Below are 13,506 nucleotides of genomic sequence, written 5' to 3' on the forward strand. Positions count from 1 at the left end.
AAAACTTGCCGCAGTTCAGACTTCTGCAGTCCCCGTCTCGCTGGGTCCAAACTCAGGAAGCCCCCGCTGTCTGAACCCCCCCTCCATGTTCCCCAAAACACACGACCGAAAACATTAAAGACTCCAACTTTACCTCGGCTGGTCCTCCGCCGGGTCGAGACTAAAAACGCCACGGTAAAATCCACAACTTCACACGGTCTGAGCTCATGCGGACGGTGGGACTCTCTGCTGCTGCTGCTGCTGCTGCCGCCGCTTCTGCTGCTGCTGCCGACACGGCGAGGACAAGTTCATCCACATACTCTCAGATAACCACCGGGGAGCTGGAGGCGACAGCGAGGGGAAGATTTTCCTTTTGGCTTTCCCCCCTTCTCTTTTCACCTAAATCACTTTCGTCGGTCCCCTCTCGGATATTCCCCTCACTGGCTCGTACGGGATCAAACCATCACATTCCACCGCGTCCTTAACAATGAAAAAAGGTGGGTTTTCCTTCTCTGCTGCCGGAGGACCCACCCCTCGGGATGACTCTGCCCGGTCTGACCGCAAAGAGAACGCCCTTCCCGGCTGCGAGGTCCCGCCTCTCTCGCCCTCATAACATGCGCAGAGTCTGGCCGGTGGGGAGGAATTGAAGCCGAGCTGAGGTTCAGAGGATAGACTGAGCTAATGCGTCTCTCTCTGCACACACACACACACACACACACACACACACACACACACACACACACACACACACACACACACATATAGATATTTTTCAATTGAACAGCACAAGGTCAGGATATAGCCTGCTTTACTCATGAGCCTCCACTTCAATATTATAATAATACCACTGGGGATATAAAGTACCATTAAGCTTCCCATTGTGTATCACAGTTTAAATATCTTTTACAATATTAAAAAAGAAAAGAAGTAATTATGCAGGATATATCACCAACAGAGTCATAATGTTACGATTAACCCCACGAGTATCAACTGTAGGATTGTTATAAATCTGCAAATGGGACTTGTTGGCCCATATCACTATATTCCCGATAACCATGATATCAACAACATCAGCATCAGCGGGGTGGTAAGATGTAATGACATGCTGCAACCTCCTTGAAAATTCGACAAAAGCTCATCATTATCCCTCTGAATCCTTTTAAAGATGCTCGATGGACCTAGGGCTGCACAACACATCGTTTCAGGATCAACATCGCAATGTGAACCAAAGCTAACTTACACATCGTGCTCCGACTTGCTGCTTTACACTAAGCAAAACTATCAAGGTGCCAGTTTGGAATGACTTATCTATAAGCGACATCTGACTACTTTTGTCTAAATGTGTTGATCGTTGGTGACATGCAAGCTCTGAGTAGGAAACCACCAGTCACAGTCATTCTTCAAACAAATCCAGGCCTACTTTGGTTGTTTGATAAAACTCACTCCCCTACAAAATCACCCAAATATCTCAATCTAGTGATGTTTATTGCAGAAACAACAAACGATTGCAGTGTCAGTTTGTTCAAATATTGTGCAGCCCGATCCTGACCCCACTTCAGCAGCTATCGCTAAAGAAAACCATAAAATTATTGTGGTAAATACATTAGGCTAAAAAATGGCATTACAGTCATTTCACCCGATCCTACATTTTCCTCTCGGTCTCTGGCTCGGTTATGATGGATCACGTTGGAGTTGCTGGGTTGTTCGACAGCGTGAACCAGGCCACTTCACGCTGTCTTCCTCCCCTGAGTTCAAACCCAGTGCAGCTCAGACTGCCTGACCTTCAGGGCAGACACATGGCTCGATCTGTGCTGTCACTCTGCAACCCCTCTGCCATCACTGAACCTGGGTACCAAATACTCAAGTGCACAGCACTCACACTCGCGTAATAGCTGCAACAGAAGCGTATTGTTTACTCTGTATATTGCTGCATGATTATAGTGTGGCAATAAATTCTCCAGCATGGGATTTTTTTTTATTATCTTTCAGTTATGTAGGCTACCAGGAAACTATTTCAGAAGATAATAAAGTACCTCACAACTGTTATTGTGATAAGCCACCAACCAACCAGGTGAAGTCCAGCCCACACACACACACACACACACACACACACTCTTTCATACACTGAAGTGTTTTTCTATCTCTCGTCTTGAACAGATTGGACCAAATCTTATCATTTACAAAATCTTTACTGCCTGGTTGCCATTCTAACGTATAATCAGTGGGACACTGTTACTTTCTGTTAAAGGGAGTGGCTCATAGTACAGTTATTGTGTATCGAAGGCGTCATCCGTGACCTTGACCGCGTCTTGTATCGTGTGATTAAAACAGTCTTTCATGGATATTCCCACAGTCGTCCTCCGTCTTAAAAAGCCACACCGCTTTAATCATATCGTTTGACATTATGTGCTGGGAGAGATATAAAGTCGTTGCTCTCTCTCCAGGTCGGGAAAAGGCCAAATTTACCGACTGGTCAAAGAGAGCCAAAGACATAACCAGGGCAAGACCAGACTCCTGAATGTCAAGCAGGTAAGCCAAGCGCAGGTGTATGAATAATCTATGCATACATCTGTATAAACTATATGCTTGCCTGCTGTATATATTTCTCATGTTAATGTGTCTTAAAAGGTAAAGGCACAGTGGGAGAGAGAAAAATAGTTTCAGGGGCTGAAGACTATGAGGCTTATCCCTCAGTCTGCTCGAGACATTAAAACGACTGTCTCTTGATCTACAAAGACGCAAAGCACACACACACAGACTCAGACACACACACACACACACGCACGCACACAGACACACACACACACACACACATACATACACGCAGACACACACACACACAAATATCAAGGCTTTAGAAACAGTGAGATGACACATAAGTAAAGACAGGCATGGAAAATGCCTCTTTTTTATGAGGACGTGTAGCGGTCATGTTTCACCCGTCTCGAGAGGGGTTGGCTCGTGCACAGACAAGTTCCTGTCATTTTGGGAATCCGCCTTAATATATCAAATGATTTGAACGCAAATGCACAACACAGACTGTAATCTAATGCATAAAGAAGGGGGTTGCTGGGGGAATGTAATCTCCGACAGCAAATGCCGTAGCACACACAGGCAAGCTGATTCAGGAAGAGCCGTGTTCAAGCCGACATCCTTCCTAATCACAAACATCCTTCACCACCCAGCAACATTAACTTGTTTGTTCCAGTAAGAATTTGTTAATGAACAGCGCAAATCACAATTAAATGATGTCGCCTAAATGACTTTATAAAGGAAGCCCCCGTGATTTTCGCTGGATGTATGTCACATTTTGGGTACTTTATCTTATCCTGAGCGACTTGTGGTGGCTGCAGTGGCAGACTAATCTCTAATAATCCTGCGCAGATCACCAAAATTACAAGCAGCCAGCAGGACAGAGTGCAAAGACCAGGTCAATAGTCACCTGATGTGATTCTTTGAATGACAAAATGAGCATGTAAGAAATAAAATTAGACCAGAGAAGGGGGATTTAATGCCACAACGTGGCTCATACTGCATGTTTTCCTGCTTTGTGTCCTTTTTACAGCAGGGATAAGGATTAATGTGCTTAATACGATGTCCTCTCAGAGTGGGTTATGGCCAGTATTTAAACGGATGTCACTCTGATGGATCAAAATGTGGGGCAGCTCGTCATGTAGGGAAACATGCACTTATCCGATGCCATCAAGCACTGACACCATTGTGTAAACTATCAGTGCAGCGTGGCTTGCAGATGCTGCGATTGAAGGGACGTGTTTGCAGCAAAGGTGGACTGGCTTGTACAACACTGTCATGTGAATCAAACCTATAGTATTTTCAACTTCAATCACTAGTGGTTGACTTCCAGCAGCGCTTACTGGGTTTCGAACTTTGAGATTTTATGTCTTGATTTGGAAAATACACTGACTGTCCCATGAGAGCTCCAAAGCCTTTGATAGGAATAAAAACATCTTGTCTTACTATCAGGTCCTATATTATTTCGAGGTACAGATGCCTCAGCCTGTCTCGCTCACCCTCCCATGGCCCTCTCTTTCTCACTGCAGGGGGACATTCCTCAAACCTCAGCCTCTGGCATGCAGTAAATCTGCCAGAGAGAGACCTACACTCTCTTGTCTGCCAAGAACCAGGGAGGGACGTGCAGCTAAACACTACCTATTTATCAGTTCTCAGCCTCATATTTTCTCTCTGCGGCCCAACCGTACAACCACGGCCTACCCGTCTGCTAAATGTCCCGCAAGGGCGTTTTGCGTCTGCCAGAGGCAAAAAGTGCAATGGATCAAGGTGAGGTGAAGGAGCAACTGTAAAAAGGTGTTAATGGGACAAGAGGAGCTCCACACAGGCAGCTCCCGCCCTTCCTGTCTCCCTTAGGAATGCATGACTTTGCCTTCTCGCTATATAGCTCTTCCAGAGCGATAGCTCGCTATCCCATTAAAAAAAAAAAAAAAAAAAAAAAAAATTGAAAGTCCGGGCAGCAGTGCAGAACGTCAGGGATCACCTGCATGCGTCTGTAACTGATTATCTTTTCTTTTTTGAGCCCTTTAGAAGCCGTATATAGGAGTAGATTTGAGAAAGACAATCAAGTGGAATGCAGGCAGGTGTACAGCCTGTGGAAGAAGTGTATCACTACTGCCTGTGCAACATGGGATGTCTATGTTTGAATTCAACTGCTATTTAACATTACACAGTAAAACATTGGGAGCTGGTTCAGCTTAAAAATGTAAGTTTCCCTTCAAATGTAGCCTTAAAAATTTATGAAAGTTATTATGATTACATTAAAATTATGAGTAGACTCATAAATTATGAACTTGTTTACTGATTTAATGAACTTGTTTTCATTAAATTCAGTGAACATTAGGTACTAACAAGCTTTTAACACTTAGCCCAGGACTAAAAGCACTCTGAGAGCCTTCTTATCCCAAAGGTAAGACAGATTCAGACAGATTGTTCACTCTGGCACCTGGCACATTCCAAATCAGGCTAACCCCGACTTTAACCTAGGGCTCCCTAACCCTGCTCAGGAGCAGGCTCAGCATGGAGTTTGTGGGGTTATCCCTTTAAAGTCAACCAGTGTGAAACTGGGCTACAGAGCAGTCAGCAATCATTCAAGAATGTAAACATGTGCCATTTAACCCAGGGCTAGTAGAAACTGCAGTGCCATGGGCTTAGGTTAAACTAAGTCCTAGCTCAGGGCTAATGATAGCACTGCACTTTGGGTCTCGAAGCTAAGACAAGCTAAGCTAACAGGCTAATGGCTTTGGCTCAAAGCTTGCATGATACTTGTATAGTTATGCACAGGGACACATCAAGTTTCCATAAGTTTTACTTAACCATAACAAAGAATGGTGTCTGTGGAGTTAACGCTCAAACAAATCATTCTGGGACATATGTGAAGAGGCCACAGTAGTTGTGTATTGAACATTCAGCATTAGCGGTGGACTTGAATATTTGAGTACAAATACTTGAATATATAATCAAACGTATACACTTACATGAAGTTAATGATAAGAGGTCAGTTGTTCCTACTCAGAAACAATTACACATCCAGGCCTGCGCTTCTTTGAACCAAACCACATCTCACATAAGCTGCCCTCCATTTCATGGCCGAGACAAATCTCACTCACTTGCTGTGGAATCTTTTGAATCCACACCCAAACCGCGAGCGACAAGATGCATCGAGAAAAGATTTTTCTTTCTTTTTTTTTTTTTTTTCCTTTTACAGTGTGAGCCTGTATACCCGAGCAGTGGCACAGCACGTCTGGCAGGCATGCAGGGCACAACCACCAAAAAGCTCTGCTCTCTTGTTCCACCGCCAAGCCATAATAACAGCAGTAAGGTTGGGGAGGCTCGTTAACCTTAATCTAGGAATTACACTGTGGCACCAGGGAGAGGAGGACGTGTTGTGTTGTGTTGTGTGCTTGTACATAGGAGCTGGAATTAAACATTTACCACAGAGGGGGGCGGTGGTGGTGGTGCTGCTGCTGCTTTAAACAGCACAGAGTGTGAGAGTGGTGGTGCATGCAGTTCACAGAGTGAGGTCTGGAGCCTCACCTGGGCTGAAGTCACTCCAACACTGTGTACCCTGTTTGATGCAGGAGAATTTAATCTTTTTATTAGCCTGTCCCTCCCTCTTGTGGTTGAAATGAATTACTGCACAGTTAAGCCTCCACTACTGAGAATATGAACTGGTTCAGTCTGTGCCCAACAGGAAATCATGAATTAAAGCTATCTAGATGTGTTATATGTAGCCTACCTTTTTGAAGCAGGGTTGTGTAGTAATGGATTACATGTGATTGGAATATCATATTACAAAAAATGAACACGGAGGACAAACAGCCCAGATGACATTCGAAAAAAGGATTCAAGGATCAAGGATTACTTGATTACACTTTCAATAACGTCTGTATGAAATTGTCAGTTTTTAATCATGAAACTCTGTTTCTGCCAGTTCGCCAGTTTTGTTAACGGTGACCTAACTAATGTTTGTTTTATCTTTTTTAAGTAATGAAAACTGAGTTTTTATGTCCCTGTTTTTTTTAAATCTACATTGAAAATGGATGAACTTTAAATGCATATGAGTATCTGTGATTTGATTATTTGCTAGATTTTGATATTGATCTGAAAGCAAAAGTGATGTTTTTTCTAAACAAGTGGGTGACGGAGGCAGAGTGGGACACACCTGAGTGAGGCAGCCAAGAAAAACAATCCTCCAGAACTCCTCTGACCTGTTTTCCAGGCAGCCAGGAGATAAGTTGAATCATGACTGAATTATGATAACGTCCATCCCTTAAAGTATGTTGATCGCCATATTGATTGAATTCTCCTCGTTGACAGACAGGAGGCCAGTGTAGATTGCTGAGAAGTGGAGTGATGTGATCTACTATTTCGGTTCTTGTTAGGACTTGACTAGCAGCGTTCTGTATCAGCCACAGCTGTCTGGTGGATTCTTTGCTGTGAAGACACCAAATCTCGCTGAGACATAAGTCCTTTTTGTCCTTGATATATTCTTAAGGTGATAGCAGGCTGACTCTGTAACTGTTTTAGTGTCACTGCTGAAATTCAGGTCTGAGTCCATGATCAAACCAAGATTTCTGTCTCAGTTTGTAGTTTTTTTTTTCAACATTACAGATTGAAGCTGAGCAGAAACTGTTAGTACAGTGTGTAAAGACAGGAAAAGGCCGGGGACTTAACTGTGGCTGCACGGGAGCCCCTCAAAATGACTGTGCATCTCAATATAAAGAACTATTAAGGCATAGTAAGACATTACATCTAACATCAAACAAATCAGTATGTAGACAAGGCAATTCATTGTCATTACAAGATTGCTCCAACGTGGGTGTCTCGTTTGGTTGGGTTCTACTGACAGGACAACTACGGGAAGAAGAAATGGAGGCGGCTCTATGCATTGCTTCAGTGAGATTTCCAAAGAAGACTGTAAGAAGTTCTTCCCTCCTTTGTCATGACCTCTGAAGCACTCCCACAGACGCAGAAACCCGCCCCTTTCAGGGTACTTCACCTTACTGAAACGAACACATTCACGCTGCTCACATCTTGAGACAATATTAGAAGAGAGGAAGCAGTCTGGTAAGTTGGCATCCTGTTATATTTGTTTAGTTTGTGCGACATGTCAAGGCAGGCAGATCAAACCATGCCCTGTTTTGAACTGTGAAGCTGATTTATATGCTCAAACTTGAAATGTTAGGAAGGTTTTCATCAATTAGAAGGTTTAGAATGCAGATAAAATACTACTGTCAATGACAACCATTCAGAATAAATGAAGAGTTAAGTTGGAGTATATCTAGTATATGTTAACCAGGATCTTGATAACTGAGAACCTTCATCAACACGTTGGTGTAGTTTATACAGACTTGGAAGGAGGAGCAAAATAACAGCACATCTGTATACAAAATGAGCTTTCAAGTTAATCCTCCAGAGTCTCATCAATGTTCAGATGATATCTTCAGCTCAGAGAGTGTCCCTCCCATATTTGGTTATCTATTCATCAACAAATTAGCTGGAAATTACCTCAGACCAAGTGAGGAAAAGAAAGAAAATGCGTAGAAGACATTAAGTCTGCTACCATCGATGGTTTGCACAAACCATCAGCTTTGGTTTGTTTGGGATATTGTTCTGCTAAGTTTGCAAAGACCATGAGATATATAAAGTCATAGATCAGATGTCATTATACCCTCATCCTTATCTAACCCTCATACTTATCTGGCCTAATGTTTATACAGGGTACGTACGACACTTTGTCTTGTTAGGCCAGAGTCTTCTGAATCTTGAGATTTTTCTCCCTTAACTACCTTACCTGCTAAGGTCATAATGTTCCTGAAACATTAAAGGACAAAATCATTTCAGCAGGTGTACCTAATATATTGGAAACAGAGAATATTCTTTCGACTCAACATGCTTTCCAAGACATTTCCCTGATGTGTTCTGTCTCCAACAGGCCAAAATGGGCTCAACTACAGGAGAAGTTGACATGTCAGGAACCTCTGGTGTGGACTCTGGAAGTAACTTGACCTTCCTGGATTCTGAATTTCGTTATGTCCTCTTTCCAGTCGCCTACAGTATCATCTTTGTCATTGGACTTGTTGAGAACATCTACGTGCTGTATGTCCTGCGCTGCCTCCGCGAAACCAAGAATATGGGCGAAATCCGCATCTACATGACAAACTTGACCATCGCTGATCTTCTATTTGTGCTCGCTCTTCCCTTGTGGATTGTTTATTACAGTCGCCGAGGTGATTGGGTCTGCATAGACTTCTGCCGGCTTAGTGGTTCGTTGTTCTTCATCAACACCTACTGCTCCGTCCTCTTCCTCGGAGCCATCAGCGTCAACCGGTACTGGGCTGTCACCCAGCCTCTGGATGCTGCCTCTTCGGACCACAGATGTCGTGGGATCATCGTGTGCGTCATCATCTGGGTGTTGACCGTGTCAATGGCTGTTCCATACCTGGTATCTCCAGGGACCAACCCTGACAAGAACTTCACTCGCTGTTTTGAGGGGTACCAGAATCAAACAGATTTAGAAAAGAAAAAATTGGCTGCCCGTCATTTTACAATAATTGGATTATTTTTTGTTGTCTTTTTCCTTGTCGTGGTGTGTAATTTCCTTATTGCTCGGGCATTACTTTCTCAAAGTCCCGGTCAGTCTATGATTATATCTAAAAAGTCCACCAGGACCACGTCTTCGACATCTAGAAGACCCAGAGGCACGAAAAGGAGGGCCCTGCAGATGTTGATAGCTGTGGTGGGGGTGTTTGTTCTGTGTTTCCTGCCCCACCACATCATTCAAGGCCCTTGGACACTGGCAGCGTTGCAGATCGAGGAGGGCTGGGGCCACGTAAAGTGGAGCGAGGAGACTCGTCAGGTGTTGAGCGACGCGCATCAGCTCACTTTAGTTCTCATGGGCCTCAATTGCATTTTGGATCCAATAGTTTATTGTTTCGCCACAAGGAAGTTCAGAAGATTCATCATGGACCACATTAAAAAGTTTGGAAAGGGAGAGGACTTTTCAAAGAAGGCCAACACACAGCTGCCCATGGACAGCAGGAATCAGAGAATGAGACCCCAGAACGAGGACCAACAGCACGAAATGGACTGATTTAAACAAGGTAGATATGTTAGTGTATGTGAAAGAGACAAGAGCACATACAGCATGATGTTGCACCTATAGCTGATTGTCTGTGTGGTATTTGTAGCTACACCCACAGAATCACTTTTTAATGTGGCTTATTGTAGTTTTGCAAGCAGAAGCAATAAAATATGTGTGCATACCGATGACTGTCTCCATCAGATACGTGACACGCTTGGCTTTGCCTAGGCACGTTCTATCTGGTTTTGTAAGACCAGGGAATAAACGTAAGAAAGCTTGAGCTACATTTCCCCTCCGGGGAACATACTGTAAAATTATCCCATGATTCACTGTGACCAAGAAAGCTAATGCTTATCATTATTATTCAGATTTCTGCTGTATTTACATTTGAGCCTACCTGCTGTTGCTGCATTTTTTGTTTTTAATAGTGCAAGTTTTGTGATCTTGTGTTGGTCTTTGATCCAAAAAGTGGTGTTGCTGGTTTGACTCCCTAAGTCTTGAAATAAAAGTTTTATTTCTGTGTTCAATTTGCAGTATCATTTCTGATATTACAGATTTTGTTAACATGCACAAACACAGAAAGAAGCGTTTCTTCCTGTTCAGAGAGAACAGTTTCCCACGGGTGCTACAGATCTGTGGGTTTTACCACAGTCATATATTTTGCAACATTAGATGAAATCAAGCAGCGTTTGAGGTAATCCACATATAGACAAACTGTGAACACAAAAGATCATCCATCAGGTTAAAGGCATTGTTGAGCTCTATATGCAGATATAACCATTGTGCCTTTTTCCTCTTGTTATTGCACATCTCCACCCTCCCTCCCTCCCCCTGTTCATGACAGACTTGAGTACACATTGTCCATAGTCATATTGATGGGGTCCAGATCAGTGTAGGCTTGGTTGGTGCTTGTCTCATTCATGTACACATCTCCGTCACCGTCAGCCGGTGGAACAACTCCCCTGGTGAGCAGAAAAATGTGACCGATGTGCATATGTTCCCTAATAAGTAACAAGAATAATAGCATCGTAAACATGTTTATAATTGGATTATATGATCTTTTTTAAGAACTTAAAAGGCAATAGATGCCGAAGAGCATTAATAAAAGCCTCATGAGTTTCTTATAATCATTATAATAGCATTACAAACACATTTATTGAGTTGAAACTCTATTAAATAACACAAGTTATTATGAGTGGCTGCCACTTTGTCACATTATGTCATTGTTAAACCTCTACTAAGCTTTTCCGTGGCTTTATTAAGAGTTATACATACTCTATTATGCAATTATCAGCAGCTAACTAACACTTAACTCGGAATTTGATATTATTATTATCGACTTTCTTAAGCAATGTATAAACTGTTACCAAGTTTCTTAAAAGTGCTTATTAATGTGTATAATCTTACAATAAACATGTTGATGATGCCATTCTTAATACTTATGTAATTTTATTTACACATCATAATGTTAATAAGCGCCTCATAAGGCCTTATTACCCTTTAACAAACGCTTATTACAAGGACCTTAAAGAGGCTCTGTGCTGGTTTATGTTGGTGGACTCCATTTTCAAAGTAATGGAAGTCAGCCGTCATCCGAGAATGTAAACACTTGCCATTTAACCCAGGGTCAGTAGAAACTGCAGTGTGAATCCTATAGCCATAGGCTTAGGTTAACCCTCTGTTGACAATCTGTGGACAAAAAGGGGCTAAATTATCCCGGGTTAAACTAGTCCTAGCTTTGGGTCTGTCTCTAAGCTAAGACAAGCTAAGCTAACAGGTGGTTGGCTTTGGCTCAGCAATAAGACATATAAGACATTTCATCAGACGTATACACTTACACAAAGTTAATGATAAGAGGTCAGTTGTTCCTACTCAAAAACAATTACACATCCAGGCCTGCGGTACTTCAACAACACCACATCTCACATAAGCTGCCCTCCATTTCATGGCCGAGACAAATCTTAGTCATCTGCTGTGGAATCTTTTGAATCCACACCCAAACCGCCAGCGTCAAGATGTATCATGAAAAGATTTTTTCATTTTTTTTCATCTCAAAGCAAAAGCGACGGTTTCTCTAAACAAGCAGGTGACGGGTGTGGAGTGGGACACACCTGAGTGAGGCAGCCAAGAAAAACAATCCTCATCAACTGTAAAGATACCATCAGGGGTCTGACTGTCTGTAGATTAATTAGAGCCATTCATTAACTGTTGAATATAGAAGTTAAATAAAAAAGAAAAGCTCTGTTCCAATTTAGGGAACTTTTCAGCTGCTGTTGTGATGACTTCATTGTTTAATATCCTTAATGCCCACACATGTGTTGCACTTCTTGCATAATTTCCTTGAAACATTGAGCCGACTCATTTTTGTCAGACTATATTCTCAAGGATAGTGAGGAACTGCTTTTGCCTCAAGATGTTCTCAGAGATGTCATGCCTTTAACTAACTACATCACATTATTGGCTTCATCTCCACGTGCTCAGAGCAATTAAACCATTTTTCTCTGAGCAGGCTACCTGTAAAATTCCAGGATTGCTCCAGTGTGGGCATCTCGTTTTTTTGGTTTCTACAGACAGGACACCCACAGGAAAAGACATGAAGGCAGCTGTATGCATTTTGGATCACTGAGATTTCCAAAGAAGACTGTAGCAAGTTCTTGCCTCATTTGCCATGACCTATGAAGCACTCCCACTGACATAGAAGCCCTCCCCTTTCAGGGAACGCAGATAAAACGCTGCTGTCAATGACTACCATTCAGGTGAGATGAAGAAAACTCAGGGGCACAGATGACTTGAGTCAGAGTATATCTAGTATATGTCAGCCAGGACCTGGATGACTGAGAACCTTCATCAGTATGTTGGAGTAGTTTATACAGACTTGTAAGGATGAGCAAAATAACAGCACATCTGTATACAAAGTGTGTTGTCAAGTTAATCCTCCAGAGTCTCATCAATGTTCAGATGATCTCTTCAGCTCAGAGAGTGTCCCTCCTATATATGGTTATATATTCATCAACAAATTAGCTGGAAGACATTAAGTCTGCAACCCTACATGGTAAACAGAGGGTTTGCACAAACAATCAGCTTTGGTTTGATTGGGATATTGTTCTGTAGACATTTCCAAAGCATCTCCTAAGTTTGGGCCTAACGTTTATACAGGGTACATACGACATCTTGTTTTGTGAGGCCAGAGTCTTCTGGATCTTAGATTTTTCTCCCACAACTACCTTACCTGCTAAGGTCATAATGTTCCTGAAACATTAAAGGACAAAATCATTTCAGCAGGTGTACCTAATATATTGGAAACAGAGAATATTCTTTCGACTCAACATGCTTTCCAAGACATTTCCCCGATGTGTTCTGTCTCCAAAAGTCAAAATGGGCTCAACTACAGGAGAAGTTGACATGTCAGGAACCTCTGGTGTGGACTCTGGAGGTAACTCGACCTTCCTGGATTCAGAATTTCATTATGTCCTCTTTCCGGTTGCATACAGTATCATCTTTGTCCTCGGCCTCATCGAGAACATCTACGTGCTGTATGTCCTACGCTGCCTCAGTGAAACCAAGAATATGGGCGAAATCTGCATCTACATGACGAACTTGACTATTGCTGATCTTCTTTTTGTGCTTATGCAGGATACAGTCTTTTTATTAGCCTGTACCTCCTCCTTGTGGTTGAAATGAATTACTGCACAGTTAAGCCTCAACTGCTGAGAATAAGACCTGGTTCACTCTCGGAGTGGTTTGCAGAAGCTAAGAGGGCCCCACAAGAAATCATGAATTAAAGCTATCTAGATGTGTTATATGAAGCCTACCTTTTTGAAGCAGGGTTGTGTAGTAATGGATTACATGTGATTGGAATATCAGATTACGAAAAATGAACACAGAGGACAAACAGCCCAGACGACATTCGA

The 13,506-nt window shown here is 42.6% G+C and overlaps 2 protein-coding genes across 8 annotated transcripts in view; one reads left to right on the forward strand and one right to left on the reverse strand.

Moving 5' to 3' along the window:
- Positions 1 to 274, reverse strand: part of luzp1 (leucine zipper protein 1) — a 49,108-nt gene extending 48,834 nt beyond the window's left edge. For 2 of the 3 annotated variants that reach the window (XM_037125168.1, XM_037125169.1), the window contains exon 1: positions 134 to 274. The gene's annotated coding sequence lies outside the window, so the exon portion shown is untranslated. The remainder of the gene's footprint in view (positions 1 to 133) is intronic. The other variant, XM_037125170.1, reaches the window with a different exon arrangement.
- A 71-nt stretch (positions 275 to 345) lies between these two features.
- LOC119034312 (platelet-activating factor receptor-like) lies at positions 346 to 10,122 on the forward strand. Of its 5 annotated transcripts, XM_037125174.1 has the most exons (4): positions 2,251 to 2,508; positions 4,041 to 4,278; positions 5,717 to 7,578; positions 8,447 to 10,122. In XM_037125174.1, the coding sequence occupies exon 4, from the start codon at positions 8,453 to 8,455 to the stop codon at positions 9,602 to 9,604; it is 1,152 nt and encodes a 383-aa protein (XP_036981069.1). In that variant the 5' UTR covers positions 2,251 to 2,508; positions 4,041 to 4,278; positions 5,717 to 7,578; positions 8,447 to 8,452; the 3' UTR covers positions 9,605 to 10,122. The 5 variants fall into 5 exon arrangements, with proteins under 5 accessions (XP_036981072.1, XP_036981073.1, XP_036981069.1 ...); XM_037125177.1 differs by lacking the exon at positions 4,041 to 4,278 and adding an exon at positions 346 to 476 and having other exon boundaries at positions 2,424 to 2,508; positions 7,361 to 10,122; XM_037125178.1 differs by lacking the exons at positions 4,041 to 4,278; positions 5,717 to 7,578 and adding an exon at positions 352 to 476 and having other exon boundaries at positions 2,424 to 2,508.
- Positions 10,123 to 13,506: the final 3,384 nt, after the last annotated feature.

Source organism: Acanthopagrus latus, chromosome 16 (genome assembly GCF_904848185.1).
Source record: "Acanthopagrus latus isolate v.2019 chromosome 16, fAcaLat1.1, whole genome shotgun sequence".
Classification (NCBI taxonomy): Eukaryota; Metazoa; Chordata; class Actinopteri; order Spariformes; family Sparidae; genus Acanthopagrus; species Acanthopagrus latus.

What these genes read in the sequence shown, in the direction of transcription:
- LOC119034312 (XM_037125177.1), top strand. Translation starts at nt 8,453, where the DNA reads ATGGGCTCAACTACAGGAGAAGTTGACATGTCAGGAACCTCTGGTGTG.